Raw genomic sequence first — 12,496 nt, forward strand, 5'->3', positions numbered from 1 at the left:
CTGTACAAAAGAATCAGACTCTGAAATATTGTACAATTAGCTTGTGAAGGAAATCAAAAATGCAGGTGTGCATAAATATAGGGATTGGGAATTCAATGTAATGGTTTTTAGTCATCTCCCAGAGTTCTTTCTCTGGGCATAGCTAGTTCAGTTCATTACTGCTCCATTAGAAATAATTTGGTTGATCTCGTCTAACTTATTTCTTAACCTTTGCTTTATGTTAATGTTAATTTCTGTTCTTCTGGGGGTTGGGAAAACACCATCTCAAGTTTCTATCTTTTTTTGTTCTTCTGTTTTCAGAGCTAATTCTGGCAGTCTGCAAGTTTTCAGTGCTTCCAATGTGGTGTAGTCCTAGGAAAGGTCTCTACTCCCTGCCAACACAAGGGCTAGTGCTTCCTTTAGCATCTGAACTGTAACCAAGTTTCCTGCTCCCCTGAAGTGACAAGCACTAGTCCTCCTTTAGTCCTACAATATCTGTGCGCTCTGTTCCCAAAGCTCTGCTACTATTGATTCCTCCAAGGCCCATCCTTGATGTTATGAACTTCTACATTCCAAGTTAGCCCCAATCTGGTATCATAGACCTCTCTTTCTGATTTCCTAAGTTTTCTTGGGTTAAAAAACGTCTCTCTGATCTTTTGTTGGTTCTGCCACTCCAGAATTAAATTTGATACATTATATTAAAGTTGTTTGGAGGTGAATGTTGGGAGAGATAGGCTGTGTTACTGTCTCTACTCTTCCATTTTGGTTCCATATTGTGCCTAACTTTCCATTTTATGACTAAACATCTTTTCTTTAATAGCTAAAAGTTCCATATTTCATTTCAGTCTTAAAGCTAAGCCTTAACTGGCTTACTACAAAATTCAATAACTGTCTTAAAAATCTGAATCTCTCATTACAGCCCTTTTTCTCACTTTATCTGTGCATTATAATGTACTCATAATAGATTTCCCTCTAGAATGTCACATCTTAATTTCTGTTTTTCAGCACATTTTTAAAAAAGTAAATCAATTAATCATCAATCATCAGTGGAGGGAGGCAGATCCAAATTAGCGCAGAAAAGTCAGGAAGCTGTCTGACCTCTCCATAGTACTTCATGAAACAACTTTAAATCAAGACTCAAAATGAATGATGGAGCAACAAAACCTGGAAAAAGGATGGGATAAAACAGTTTCCCAATCAAGATACCTTCTTGCTGGAAGAGCGCAAAAAAGAATTTTTAAACTTAAATAAGAGGTAGAAGAAAAATTGGGAAAAGAAATGAGAGTGAAGTAAGAAAATCATGGGGATTGGGGGGAGGAGACATGGCAACTTAGAAAAAGAAAACATCTTTTTAAACAGAATTGGACAAATGAAAAAAGAGGTATAAAATCCACTGAAGAAAATAACTCCTTAAAAATGTAAAATTGGCTAAATGGAAAAGGAGGTATTAAAGCTCTGGGAAGAAAATAATGCCTTAAAAATTAGAATTGGGCAAGTGGAAACTAATGATTCTATAAGACATCAAAAATCAATCAAATGAAATCAAAGAGTGAAAAAATAGAAGATGTAAAATATTTCATTGGAAAAATAACTGACCAGGAAAAGAGATCTAGGAGAGATAATTTAAAAATTATTAGACTATTTGAAAACCATGATCAAATAAAGAGCTTGGGCAGTACCTTTCAAGAAATTATCAAGGAAAACTGCCTTGATATTCTAGAACCAGAGAGTAAAATAATAATTTAAAAAACCACCAATCAATCTCAAAATGAAAACTCCATGCAATATTATGGACTAATACAATAATTATCATGTCAAGGAGAAAATACTGCAAACAGCCATAAAGAAACAATTCAAGTATCACAAACATCCATAAAGAAACAATTCAAGTATCACAGAGTCATAAGCAGAATTACACAAAATTTAGCAGCTTTTAGATAAAGGTTTGGCATACAATATTTTTGAAGGAAAAGGAGCTTATATTACAGCAGAATTAGGCATAATTTTTGGAGGGAAAGATGGACTTTTAAACTTTCTTGATGAAAAGACCAGAACTGAACAGAAAATTTGATTTTCATATATAAGACTCAAGAAAAACATAAAAAGATAAATAGAAAAGGAAAAAATCCATGCTATTGAATAAGGTTAAACTATTTACATCCCTACATGGGAGATAATACTTAATATTCTTAAGAACTCTTATCTCTAGGAGGTAGAGCCAAGATGATTGAGTAAAGGCAGAAACTCACCCAACCTGTCCCCAAATTGCTCCAAATTTCTTTAAATAACGACTAAACAAATCTTAGAGCATCAGAACACCCAAAAAAACAGAGCAGGACATTTTCCACATGAAAGCAAACTTAGAAAGTCAACCAAAATGGCCTGTGATGTCACAGACCGCAGTCCAATGTGCAGACCCATTGCAGACCACAATAGTACAGCCCCAGCCTCAGTCCTGGATCCAGCCCTCAGCCAGACTTCTGAATCAGCAGCAGTACTGGTGGCTTCCAGACTCCTCAGCTCAGAGACACCACAGAGGACTTGAAAAGTCAACAGAAAAAGTGGAGCCAGGGTGCGAGTCTAGTGCATAGTCGCAGTGCAGACTGCACCAGCACAGCCCCAACCCTGACCTCAGACCCAGCCAAGTCCCAACCCAGGCTCAGTCTCCAGCATCAGCGAAGGGGGACCTCTGAATCAACAACAATACTAGAGGCTTTTCATGAGGGAGGACTCGAAAAATCAGTGGAAAGGATCGTGGCAATGGGTTGGGAATCTGGTGCATAGCCCAGGTCTTAGCCCCAGGTCCTGAGCATCAGCAAAGCAGAACTCTGTCGATTCAGCACATCAGGTTGAACAGTTATAGTTACTGGGATGCTCCAAACAGCTGCAGGATAGAAAAGAGTGCTTGTGCTCAGGTTCCTAGAAGGATCTCTGAAAACAAATATACAAAATCTCTATAGTTTGGGTGCACACCCTCCACTCTGGAAATAGAGCTCTACTTTAACAAAGAGTTAAAAGCCGAGTAATAAGCTAAGAAAATGAACATAACAAAAAAGTTTCTGATCATTTAAAGTTATTATGGTGAGAAGGAAGATCAAAACACACACTCAATAGATGATAAGAAAGTCAAAAGTCTCTATATCAAAAGTCTCTAAGAAAAATAAGAATTAAGCTCAGATCACCAAAGAATCAAAACGGATTTTGAAAATCAAGAGAAATAGAAAAAGAAAAAGAAAGAAACACTAGGAAAAGAATTGAAAGTGATGCAAAAGGAAATGAGTGCGTTAATAAAGAAAAGAATGCCTTAAAAAGCAAAATTGGTCAGTTGGGAAAGGAGGTACAAAAGCTCACTGAGAGAAATAATTGCTTACAAAATAGAACTGAGCAAATGGAAGCTAATCACCTTATGAGAAATCAAGATACAATAAATCAAAACAAAAAAAAGAAAAGAAAAATCAGAAAACAGTGTGAAATATCTCACTGGAAAAACAACTGACCTAGAAAACAGATCCAAGAGAGATAATTTCAAAATTATTGGTATACTTGAAAGTCATGATTTAAAAAAAAAAGAGCTTGGATATCATCCCTCAAGAAATTATCAAGGAAAACTGTCCTGATATTTTAGAACCAGAAGTTAAAATAGAAATTGAAAGGATTCACCAATCACCTCCAGAAAGAGATCCCAAAATGAAAACTCCCAGGAATACTATGGTCAAATTACAGAACTTCAAGATCAAAGAGAAAATATTGCAGCCATTCAGAAAGAAACAATTCAAGTATAGTGGAGCCACAAGATGTGGCAGCTTCTAAATTAAAGGGCCAGAGGGCTTGAAGTGATAATCCAGAGAGCAATAGAGTTAGGAATCCAACCAAGAATCACCTATCCATCAAAACTAAGTATAATCCTTCAGAGGAAAAGGTGGTCATTCAGTGAAATAGAAGATTTACAAACGTCTGTGATGCAAAGACCAGAGCTGAATGGAAAATTTGGTTTTCAAATACAGGACTAGGTTTATCTGTTTACATTTCTACATGGAAGGATTAACTTTCTTATTATTATGGCAGTTAGAAGTAGTATATATAAAGACAGGGCATATATATGAGTTGAATATGAAGGGATAGTATCTTTTTTTAAATGATGAAATTAAGGGGTATGAGAGGAATATACTGAGAGAAAGGGAAGGGGAGAGGTGAAATAGTGCAAATTATTTGCCATAAAAGAGGCAAGAAAAAGCTGTTACACTGGAGGGAGAAAGAGAAGAAGGTGAGAGAGTATAAATCTTACTCTCATCAGAATTGGCTCAAAGAGAAAATAACATACATGCTCAATAGGGATACAGAAAACTATCTTACTCTGCAGAAAAATAGGAGGGGATTTGGATATGGGAAGAGGGGGAGGGTGACAAGACAGAGGGTAATTGGGGGAGGGCGTGGTCAGTATCAAAACACTGAGGAGGGACAGGGTGAAAAGAAAAAGAATAAATGGAGAGAAATACAATTAGCAATAGTAATTGTTTTAAAAAAAAGAATTTTGAAGCAAGTTTCTCTGATAAGGTCTCATTTCTCAAACAAATAAGGAAGTGAGTCAAATTTATAAAAAAATAAGGACTATGCACTTACTTCAGACCACTTCTTGATCTGAATAGGAAGAGATGCTGGCGGGGGTGAGGGGAGGAGCAGAGGAAAAAAGTAACCTATATATACAAAAAAATATTCATGACAACTTTCTTCTCAGGGCAAAAGAACTGGAAATCAAAGGGATGCCCATCGATTGGAGAATGGCTCAATCATTGATATTTTTGATGGAATATTATTGTTCTGTGGGAAATGATAAGCAGGATGCTCTCAGGAAAAAAAACAAACAAACAAACCTGGAAAGTCCTGCATGAACTCAAGCAAAGTGAAATATACTGTATACAAACTAATAACAATATTCTGGGATGACCAGCTATGACTAACTTTGCTAATGTTAGAACAATCATTGTACTCTGAAGATCTTATGAAGAAAAATTATATGCATATCCAGAAAAGGAACTGATTTTGTCTGAATACAGTATGAAGAATAATCTCATTCCTTCCCTTCTTCCCTCCCTCTCTTTCTCCCTCTGTCTTTCTCTCTCAACTTAATTTTTTTTGAGACTTTTATTTTAATTAGGGTGGAATTTTTTTTTTCACACTTTGACATTTATGAAAATGTTTTGCATAGCTTTAATTGTGGGTGGGGGAAAAGGGGAGAAAATCTAGAACTCAAAAAATTAAAAACAAATGTAAAAATATTTTGTTTTGAATGTAACTGGAGAAAATATTAAATAAATAAGACAAAAAAACTATATTTCTATTAGAGTAATTAGAAAGAGTATATATAGAACATGTGGGTATAAACTGACTTTGATAGAATGGATATAAAAAAATCTATGAATTGGGCAAGCAATTCAAAAAGCTAAGGGGAAAAAAGCAAATGAAAAATCCCCAATTAAACACTAAATTAGAAATCCTGAAAATCAAAGGAAAGATTAATAAAATCAAAAGTAAGAAAGCCAATAAAATTATTAACAAAACTAAAAGCTGGTTTATAAAGGGATGGGGAACCAATAAAATAAGAAAAAAAACTTTGGTTACTTTTTTTTTTTTAAAAGGAAAGAACAGACCCAAATTACCAGTATTAAAAATATCAAAAAGGTGAATTCACCACCAATGAAGAGGAAATTAAAGCAATAAGTAGGGGCTATTTATCCTAATTGTATGCCAATAAATCTGACTATCTTGGTGAAATCAATGACCATTTACAAAATTATAAATTGTCCAGATTAACAGATGATAAAATGGAATATTGAAATAACCTTATTTTAGAAAAAGAAATTGAACAAGTTACCAATGAATTTTCTAAGAAAAAAATCACCAGGGCCAGATGGATTCACAAGTGAATTCTACCAAACATTTAAAGAACAATTCTACATACTAGGAATGCAGAGCTGGTTCAATATCAGGAAAACTATCAGTATAATAGACTATTTCAATAATAAAATCAACAGAAGTCAGACAATTATCTCAACGGGTACAGAAAAAACTGTTGACAAAGGATCCATTTTTTTAAAAAATAATTATAACTTTTATTGACAGAACCAATGCCTGGGTTATTTTTTACAACATTATCCTTGCACTCACTTCTTTTCCGACTTTTTCCCTCCCTTCCTCCATCCCCTTCCCCAGATGGCAAGCAGTCCTATACATGGTAAATATGCCACAGTATATCCTAGATACAATATATATGTGCAGAACCAAACAGTTCTCTTTGTTGCACAGGAAGAACTGATTCAGAAGGGAAATCCGAAAGAAAAACAAAATGCAAAAGTTCACATTCATTTCAGTGTTCTTTCTTTGGGTGTAACTGCTTCTGTCCATCATTGAGAATTGAAACTGAGTTAGATCTTCTTTTTAAGATTCCACTTCCAAGAATACATCCTCATGTATCATTGTTGACTTATATAAAGATTCTGGTTCTGCCATTTCACTTAGCACGTTCTTAAGTCTCCCCAAGCCTTCTGTATTATCCTGCCTATTTCTTACAGAAAATAAATTTCATTATCTATATTCAAATTTACCCAACCATTCTCCAATTGATGGGCCCATTCATTTTCCAGTTTCTAGCCATAAAAAGGGCTGCCATAAAATGGCATAACAGGTCCCTTTACCTTCTTTTAGTATCTCTCTGATATAAGCCCGTAGTAGATACTGGATCAAAGGATATGCACAGTTTGAAACTTTTAGATAATTTAGATTGTTTTCAGAATGGTTGGATTTTTAAACTGCACCAACAATGCATCAGTATCCTAGTTTTCCCACATCCCTCCAAATCGCCATCTTAGCCAATCTGAAGGGGTGTGGTATCCAGAGTTGTCTTAATTTTATTTGATTTTAAATGATTTGAAACACTTTCCATATGATTGGAAATAGTTTCAATTTCTATCTGAAAATTTGTTCATATCCTTTTGACCATTTATAATTGAGAATGGCTTGATTTCTTATAAATTAGAGTCAATTTCATATTTTGGAAATGAGGCCTTTATAGAACCTTTAATTGGAAAAAGTTTTCCCCTTTTGTTGTTTCCTTCTAATTTTGTTTGATTAGTTTTGTTTTTTAAAGGCATTTTAATTTGATATAATCAAATTTTTCTATTTTGTGATCAATAATAATCTCTAGTTCATCTTTGGTCACAAATTCCTTCTTCCTTCACAAGTCTGAGAGGTAAACTATCCTATGTTCCTCTAATTTATTTATAATCTCGTTCTTTATGCCTAAATCATGGATCCATTTTGATCTTATCTTGGTGTACGGTGTTAAGTGTGGATCCATGCAAAGGACCCATTCTTATTTTTTTCTTTTTTTTTTCATAATTATAACTTTTTATTGACAGAACCCATGCCCGGGTAATTTTTTACAACATTATCCCTTGTACTCACTTCTGTTCCAACTTTTCCCCTCCCTCCCTCTACCCCCTTCCCCAGATGGCAAGCAGTCCTATACATGTTAAATATAGGACTTATTCTTATTGAAACACTAAAAATCATAGGAATAAATGGAGTTTCCTTAAAATGATAAATAGTATCTATCTAAAACCATCAGCAAACATTATCTGTAATGAGAATAAACTAAATGACTTTCTAATAAGCTCAAGGATGAAATAAGGATGCCAATATCAACATTATTATTCAGTATTATGCTAGAAATGTTACCTTTAGCAAAAAGAGAAGACATTAAAATAGAAGAGGCAATGAGGAAGCAAAACTATCATTCTTTGTATATGATCTGATGGTATACTTAGAGAATCAACTAAAAAAACTACTGGAAATAATTAACAAATTTATCAAAGTTGCAGGATATAAAATAAACCCACATATGTTATCAGCATCTCTATTTTACCAACAGAGGCCAGCAATTAGAGATAGAAAGAGAAATTCCATTTAAAATAACTATAAACAATACAAAGTATCTGGGAATCTATGTACCAAGATAACTTGAGGAACATAAGTACAAAACACTTTTTACACAAATAGTCAGATCTAAAGAATTGGAAAAAATTTCAATTGCTCATGGGCAGGCTAAGCCAATATTAATAAAAACAACAATTCTACCTAAATTAATTTATCCAGTGTCATATCAATCAAATTATTTTATATAGCTAGAAATGACACATTTCATCTGGAAGAATGGATGGTCAAGAATATTAAGGGAATTAATGAAAAAAAAGCAAAGCAAAATATTATAAAATGTCAATCATCAAAAGTTCTGGTATTGGCTAAGAAGTAGAGTGTTGGATCAGTGAAATAAATTAGGTCTATAAGATATAATAGTAAATGACCTTAGTAACCTAGTTTTTAATAAACCCAAAGCTTCCAGTTTCTGGAATAAGAACTCACTATTTGACGAAAACTAGGTATAGACCAACATCTTAAACCATATACTAAAATAAAGTAAAAATGAGTAAATCATTAGATATAAAGGATGATACCATAAACAAATTAGGAGAGCAAAGAAAGTAGATCTATGGAGAAAGGAAGAATTTATGACCAAACAAGACATAGAGATTTAAAATGCATAATTATGCATTTTTGCATTTTATGCAAAATTTTAAAAAATGCATAAAAATTTATAAAACTGCATAATGATGCATTTGATTTAATAATCAAATTAAAACTTTTTTTTACACAAACAAAACCAATGCAACTAAGATCAGAAGGAAAGCAGAAAGCTGGGAAACAGTTTTTATAGCATGTGTGTCTGATAAAGACCTCATTTCTCAAATATATAGGGAACTCAGTCAAATTTATAAAAATGAAAGTCATTTACCAATTTATAAATGTTCAAAGGATATGAAGAAGTTGTTTTCATGCAAAGAAATTAAGGCTTTCAGTAGTCATTTAACAAAGTGCTCTAGATCACTATAAGAGAAATACAAATTAAGTCTGGAAGTTACCACATTATTATAACAGTTATTCTGAGTTGACACAAATTAAAACAACTTTCAGATACCACTTCACACCTATGAGAATGGCTAATATGACAGAAAAGGAAAATGATAAATATTAAGAGAAGATGTGGGAAATTTGAGACATTACTAAGGTAGGACTGGTAGACTTCTAAGTAATTCTTTCAGATAAGGATGGGGATGCGGTCAGGAAAAGTTTCATGAAAGATGTGATATGTGAGCTTAGGCTTGAAGGAAAGTAGGGACTTAGAGTAAGAGGGATAGTCCGTTCTAAGAAGAGGCAAATTCAGTGATATAAAATTATTGTGACATGAAAGTTGTCCAAGGATTTGTTGATACTTCCTACCATTATGCTTTATCAACATATACAGAAATTTTAATAAGAGGTTTATTGTACATTCAGCATAGACTGGTCTTAGTTATATTAGGGATAAAGAAAAAATAGAATTTGAGGGAGAACAGAAGAGGAAGATAAAAATTTATACATTAAAGAACAGGGCAAAATGAAAAGATTTACATAAGATAAAATTATAAAATTAGCAAACTAGAATGACAGGGCAAGATAATGTGGAATGTTGAAGGGGATGTGGTAAAACAGGGACACTGATACATTGTTGGTGGAACTGTGAATACATCCAGCCATTCTGGAGAGCAATTTGGAGCTATGCTCAAAAAGTTATCCAACTGTGCATACCCTTTGATCCAGCAGTGTTACTACTGGGCTTATACCCCAAAGAGATACTAAAGAAGGGAAAGGGACCTGTATGTGCCAAAATGTTTGTGGCAGCCCTGTTTGTAGTGGCTAGAAACTGGAAAATGAATGGATGCCATCAATTGGAGAATGGTTGAGTAAATTGTGGTATATGAATGTTAAGGAATATTATTGTTCTCTAAGAAATGACCAGCAGGATGAATACAGAGAGGCTTGGAGAGACTTACATGAACTGATGCTGAGTAAAATAAGCAGAACCAGGAGATCATTATATACCTCAACAACGATACTGTATGAGGATGTATTCTGATGGAAGTGGATTTCTTTGACAAAGAGAAGATCTAATTAAGTTTCAATTGATCAAGGATGGACAGAAGCAGCTATACCCTAAGAAAGAACACTGAGAAATGAATGTAAACTGCTTGCATTTTTGTTTTTCTTCCCAGGTTATTTATACCTTCTGAATCCAATTCTCCCTGTGCAACAAGAGAACTGGTTCTGCAGATATATATTGTATCTAGGATATACTGTAATCTATTTACCATGTATACGACTGCTTGCCATCTGGGGGAGGGGGAAAAAGTCAGAAAAGAAGTGAGTGCAAGGGATAATGTAAAAAATTACCCTGCTGAAAACATCTTCACAGTTAAAGGTTCTGATAAAGGCCTCATTTCCAAAATATATAAAGAATTGACTCTGATTTATAAGAAATCAAGCCATTCTCCAATTGATAAATAGTCAAAGGATATGAACAGACAATTTTCAGATGATGAAATTGAAACTATTACCACTCATATGAAAGAGTGTTCCAAATCATTATTGATCAGAGAAATGCAAATTAAGACAACTCTGAGATACCACTACACACCTGTCAGATTGGCTAAGATGACGAATGTTGGGGGGGATGTGGGAAAACTGGGACACTGATGCATTGTTGGTGCAGTTGTGAACGAATCCAACCATTCTGGAGAGCAATCTGGAATTATGCTCAAAAAGTTATCAAACTGTGCATACCCTTTGATCCAGCAGTGCTACTACTGGGCTTATATCCCAAGGAGATACTAAAGAAGGGAAAGGGATATGTACTTGCAAAAATGTTTGTGGCAGCCCTGCTTGTAGTGGCTAGAAACTGGAAAATGAATGGATGCCCATCAGTTGGAGAATGGTTGGGTAAATTGTGGTACATGAATGTTATGGAATATTATTGTTCTGTAAGAAATGACCAGCAGGATGAATACAGAGAGGCTTGGAGAGACCTACATGAACTGATGCTAAGTGAAATGAGCAGAACCAAGAGATCATTATATACCTCAACAACGATACTGTATGAAGATGTAATCTGATGGAAGTAGATTTCTTTGACAAAGAGACCTAACTCAGTTTCAACTGATCAATGATGGACAGAAGCAGCTACACCCAAACAAAGAACACTGGGAAATGAATGTAAACTGTTTGCATTTTTGTTTTTCTTTCCGTGTTATTTTTACCTTCTGAATCCAATTCTTCCTGTGCAACAAGAGAACTGTTTGGTTTTGCACACATATATTGTATCTAGGATATGCTGCGACATATTCAACATATATAGGACTGCTTGCCATCTAGGGGAGGGGGTGGAGGGAGAGAGGGGAAAAATCAGAAGTGACTGCAAGGGATAATGTTGTAAAAAATACCGTGGTATGGGTTCTGTCAATAAAAAGTTATTAAATAAAAATAAATAAGTAAATAAAAAATAAAATGAAATTAGCAAATACTAGGGATATAGCTAAAATTTGCATATTAACCACAAACTAGCTATTAACTACAAACATACAAACTAAAAATTAAGCTATACTTACTCATCTTGAGGAAATAGATATAAAAAACTGATTCATAAATTCTGTTATCACTAATCAGTTTATCATATAGCTAATGCTTCACATCATCTTAATTCTGCATTATCTAGCTAGTGATATGCCTTGCTGTCTCAAGCAAATGGCATCTATAGAGTCAAAGCAGAAAAATTGTCTTCTTATAGAAGAAAGGCAAGGAGATCAGGGAAGATATGATAAGAATAGAAAACAAAAGATTTTCTAGTATTTAACATGGATGAAACCACTAATAAAGTATTGAAGAAAAATTAACTATTTACCTGTTCAGCCAACAATGAAGCTAGGCTTGAGTAGGCATCTGCAAACTCTGGACCAAATTTGATAGAGTCTCTTAAAAAGATGATAGCTTCGTCTTTTTTCCCTTGAGACCTATTAATCATGATATGGAGGGAAAGAAAACAACTTTTTAATTGCATATTGTTTATGTATTTTAATAAATTTAAATTTTTTCAGCAAAAATTAAGAATACAAATTTTTTCTCCACATTATTTAATAATTATAATTATTATATAAAATATTAATGATAATAAATAAATTATTATGCATTCCCAAAAGTTCTTTAGCACTACGTTCTTCCAAGAAACATTAAAATATGGGTGGAGGTGGTGATGATTCAATTTCCACTGTGACTTTTTGGACTCTTAACAAGTTCCAGAGTAGGAAGACTTAGTTTCAGATTCTGTCTTTGACATTCCCTGCCTGTGACTACTGGCAAATGACTTGAGCCTCAATTTACGTATCTATAAATGAGATTAATAACTCCTATACCCATCTCACATGGTTATAGAGAAGATCAAATGAAATAATATACACAACATACTTTGCAAATTTCTAAAATTTATATAAATATTATTTTTATTGTACAAGTCTTGACTTTAAAAATAAAGGTTGTGTCATCATCTAGTTGGTATAGAAGAAGTCCAGTGTCTATTGTAAGCTAAGCACTGTGC

The 12,496-nt window shown here is 33.9% G+C and overlaps 1 protein-coding gene across 2 annotated transcripts in view; it reads right to left on the minus strand.

Moving 5' to 3' along the window:
- Positions 1 to 12,496, minus strand: part of TMTC1 (transmembrane O-mannosyltransferase targeting cadherins 1) — a 228,488-nt gene that overhangs the window by 38,643 nt on the left and 177,349 nt on the right. For both annotated transcript variants that reach the window (XM_031938103.1, XM_031938102.1), the window contains exon 13: positions 11,807 to 11,915. In XM_031938103.1, the coding sequence (XP_031793963.1) occupies positions 11,807 to 11,915 (109 nt within the window). The remainder of the gene's footprint in view (positions 1 to 11,806; positions 11,916 to 12,496) is intronic.

Source organism: Sarcophilus harrisii, chromosome 5 (genome assembly GCF_902635505.1).
Source record: "Sarcophilus harrisii chromosome 5, mSarHar1.11, whole genome shotgun sequence".
Classification (NCBI taxonomy): Eukaryota; Metazoa; Chordata; class Mammalia; order Dasyuromorphia; family Dasyuridae; genus Sarcophilus; species Sarcophilus harrisii.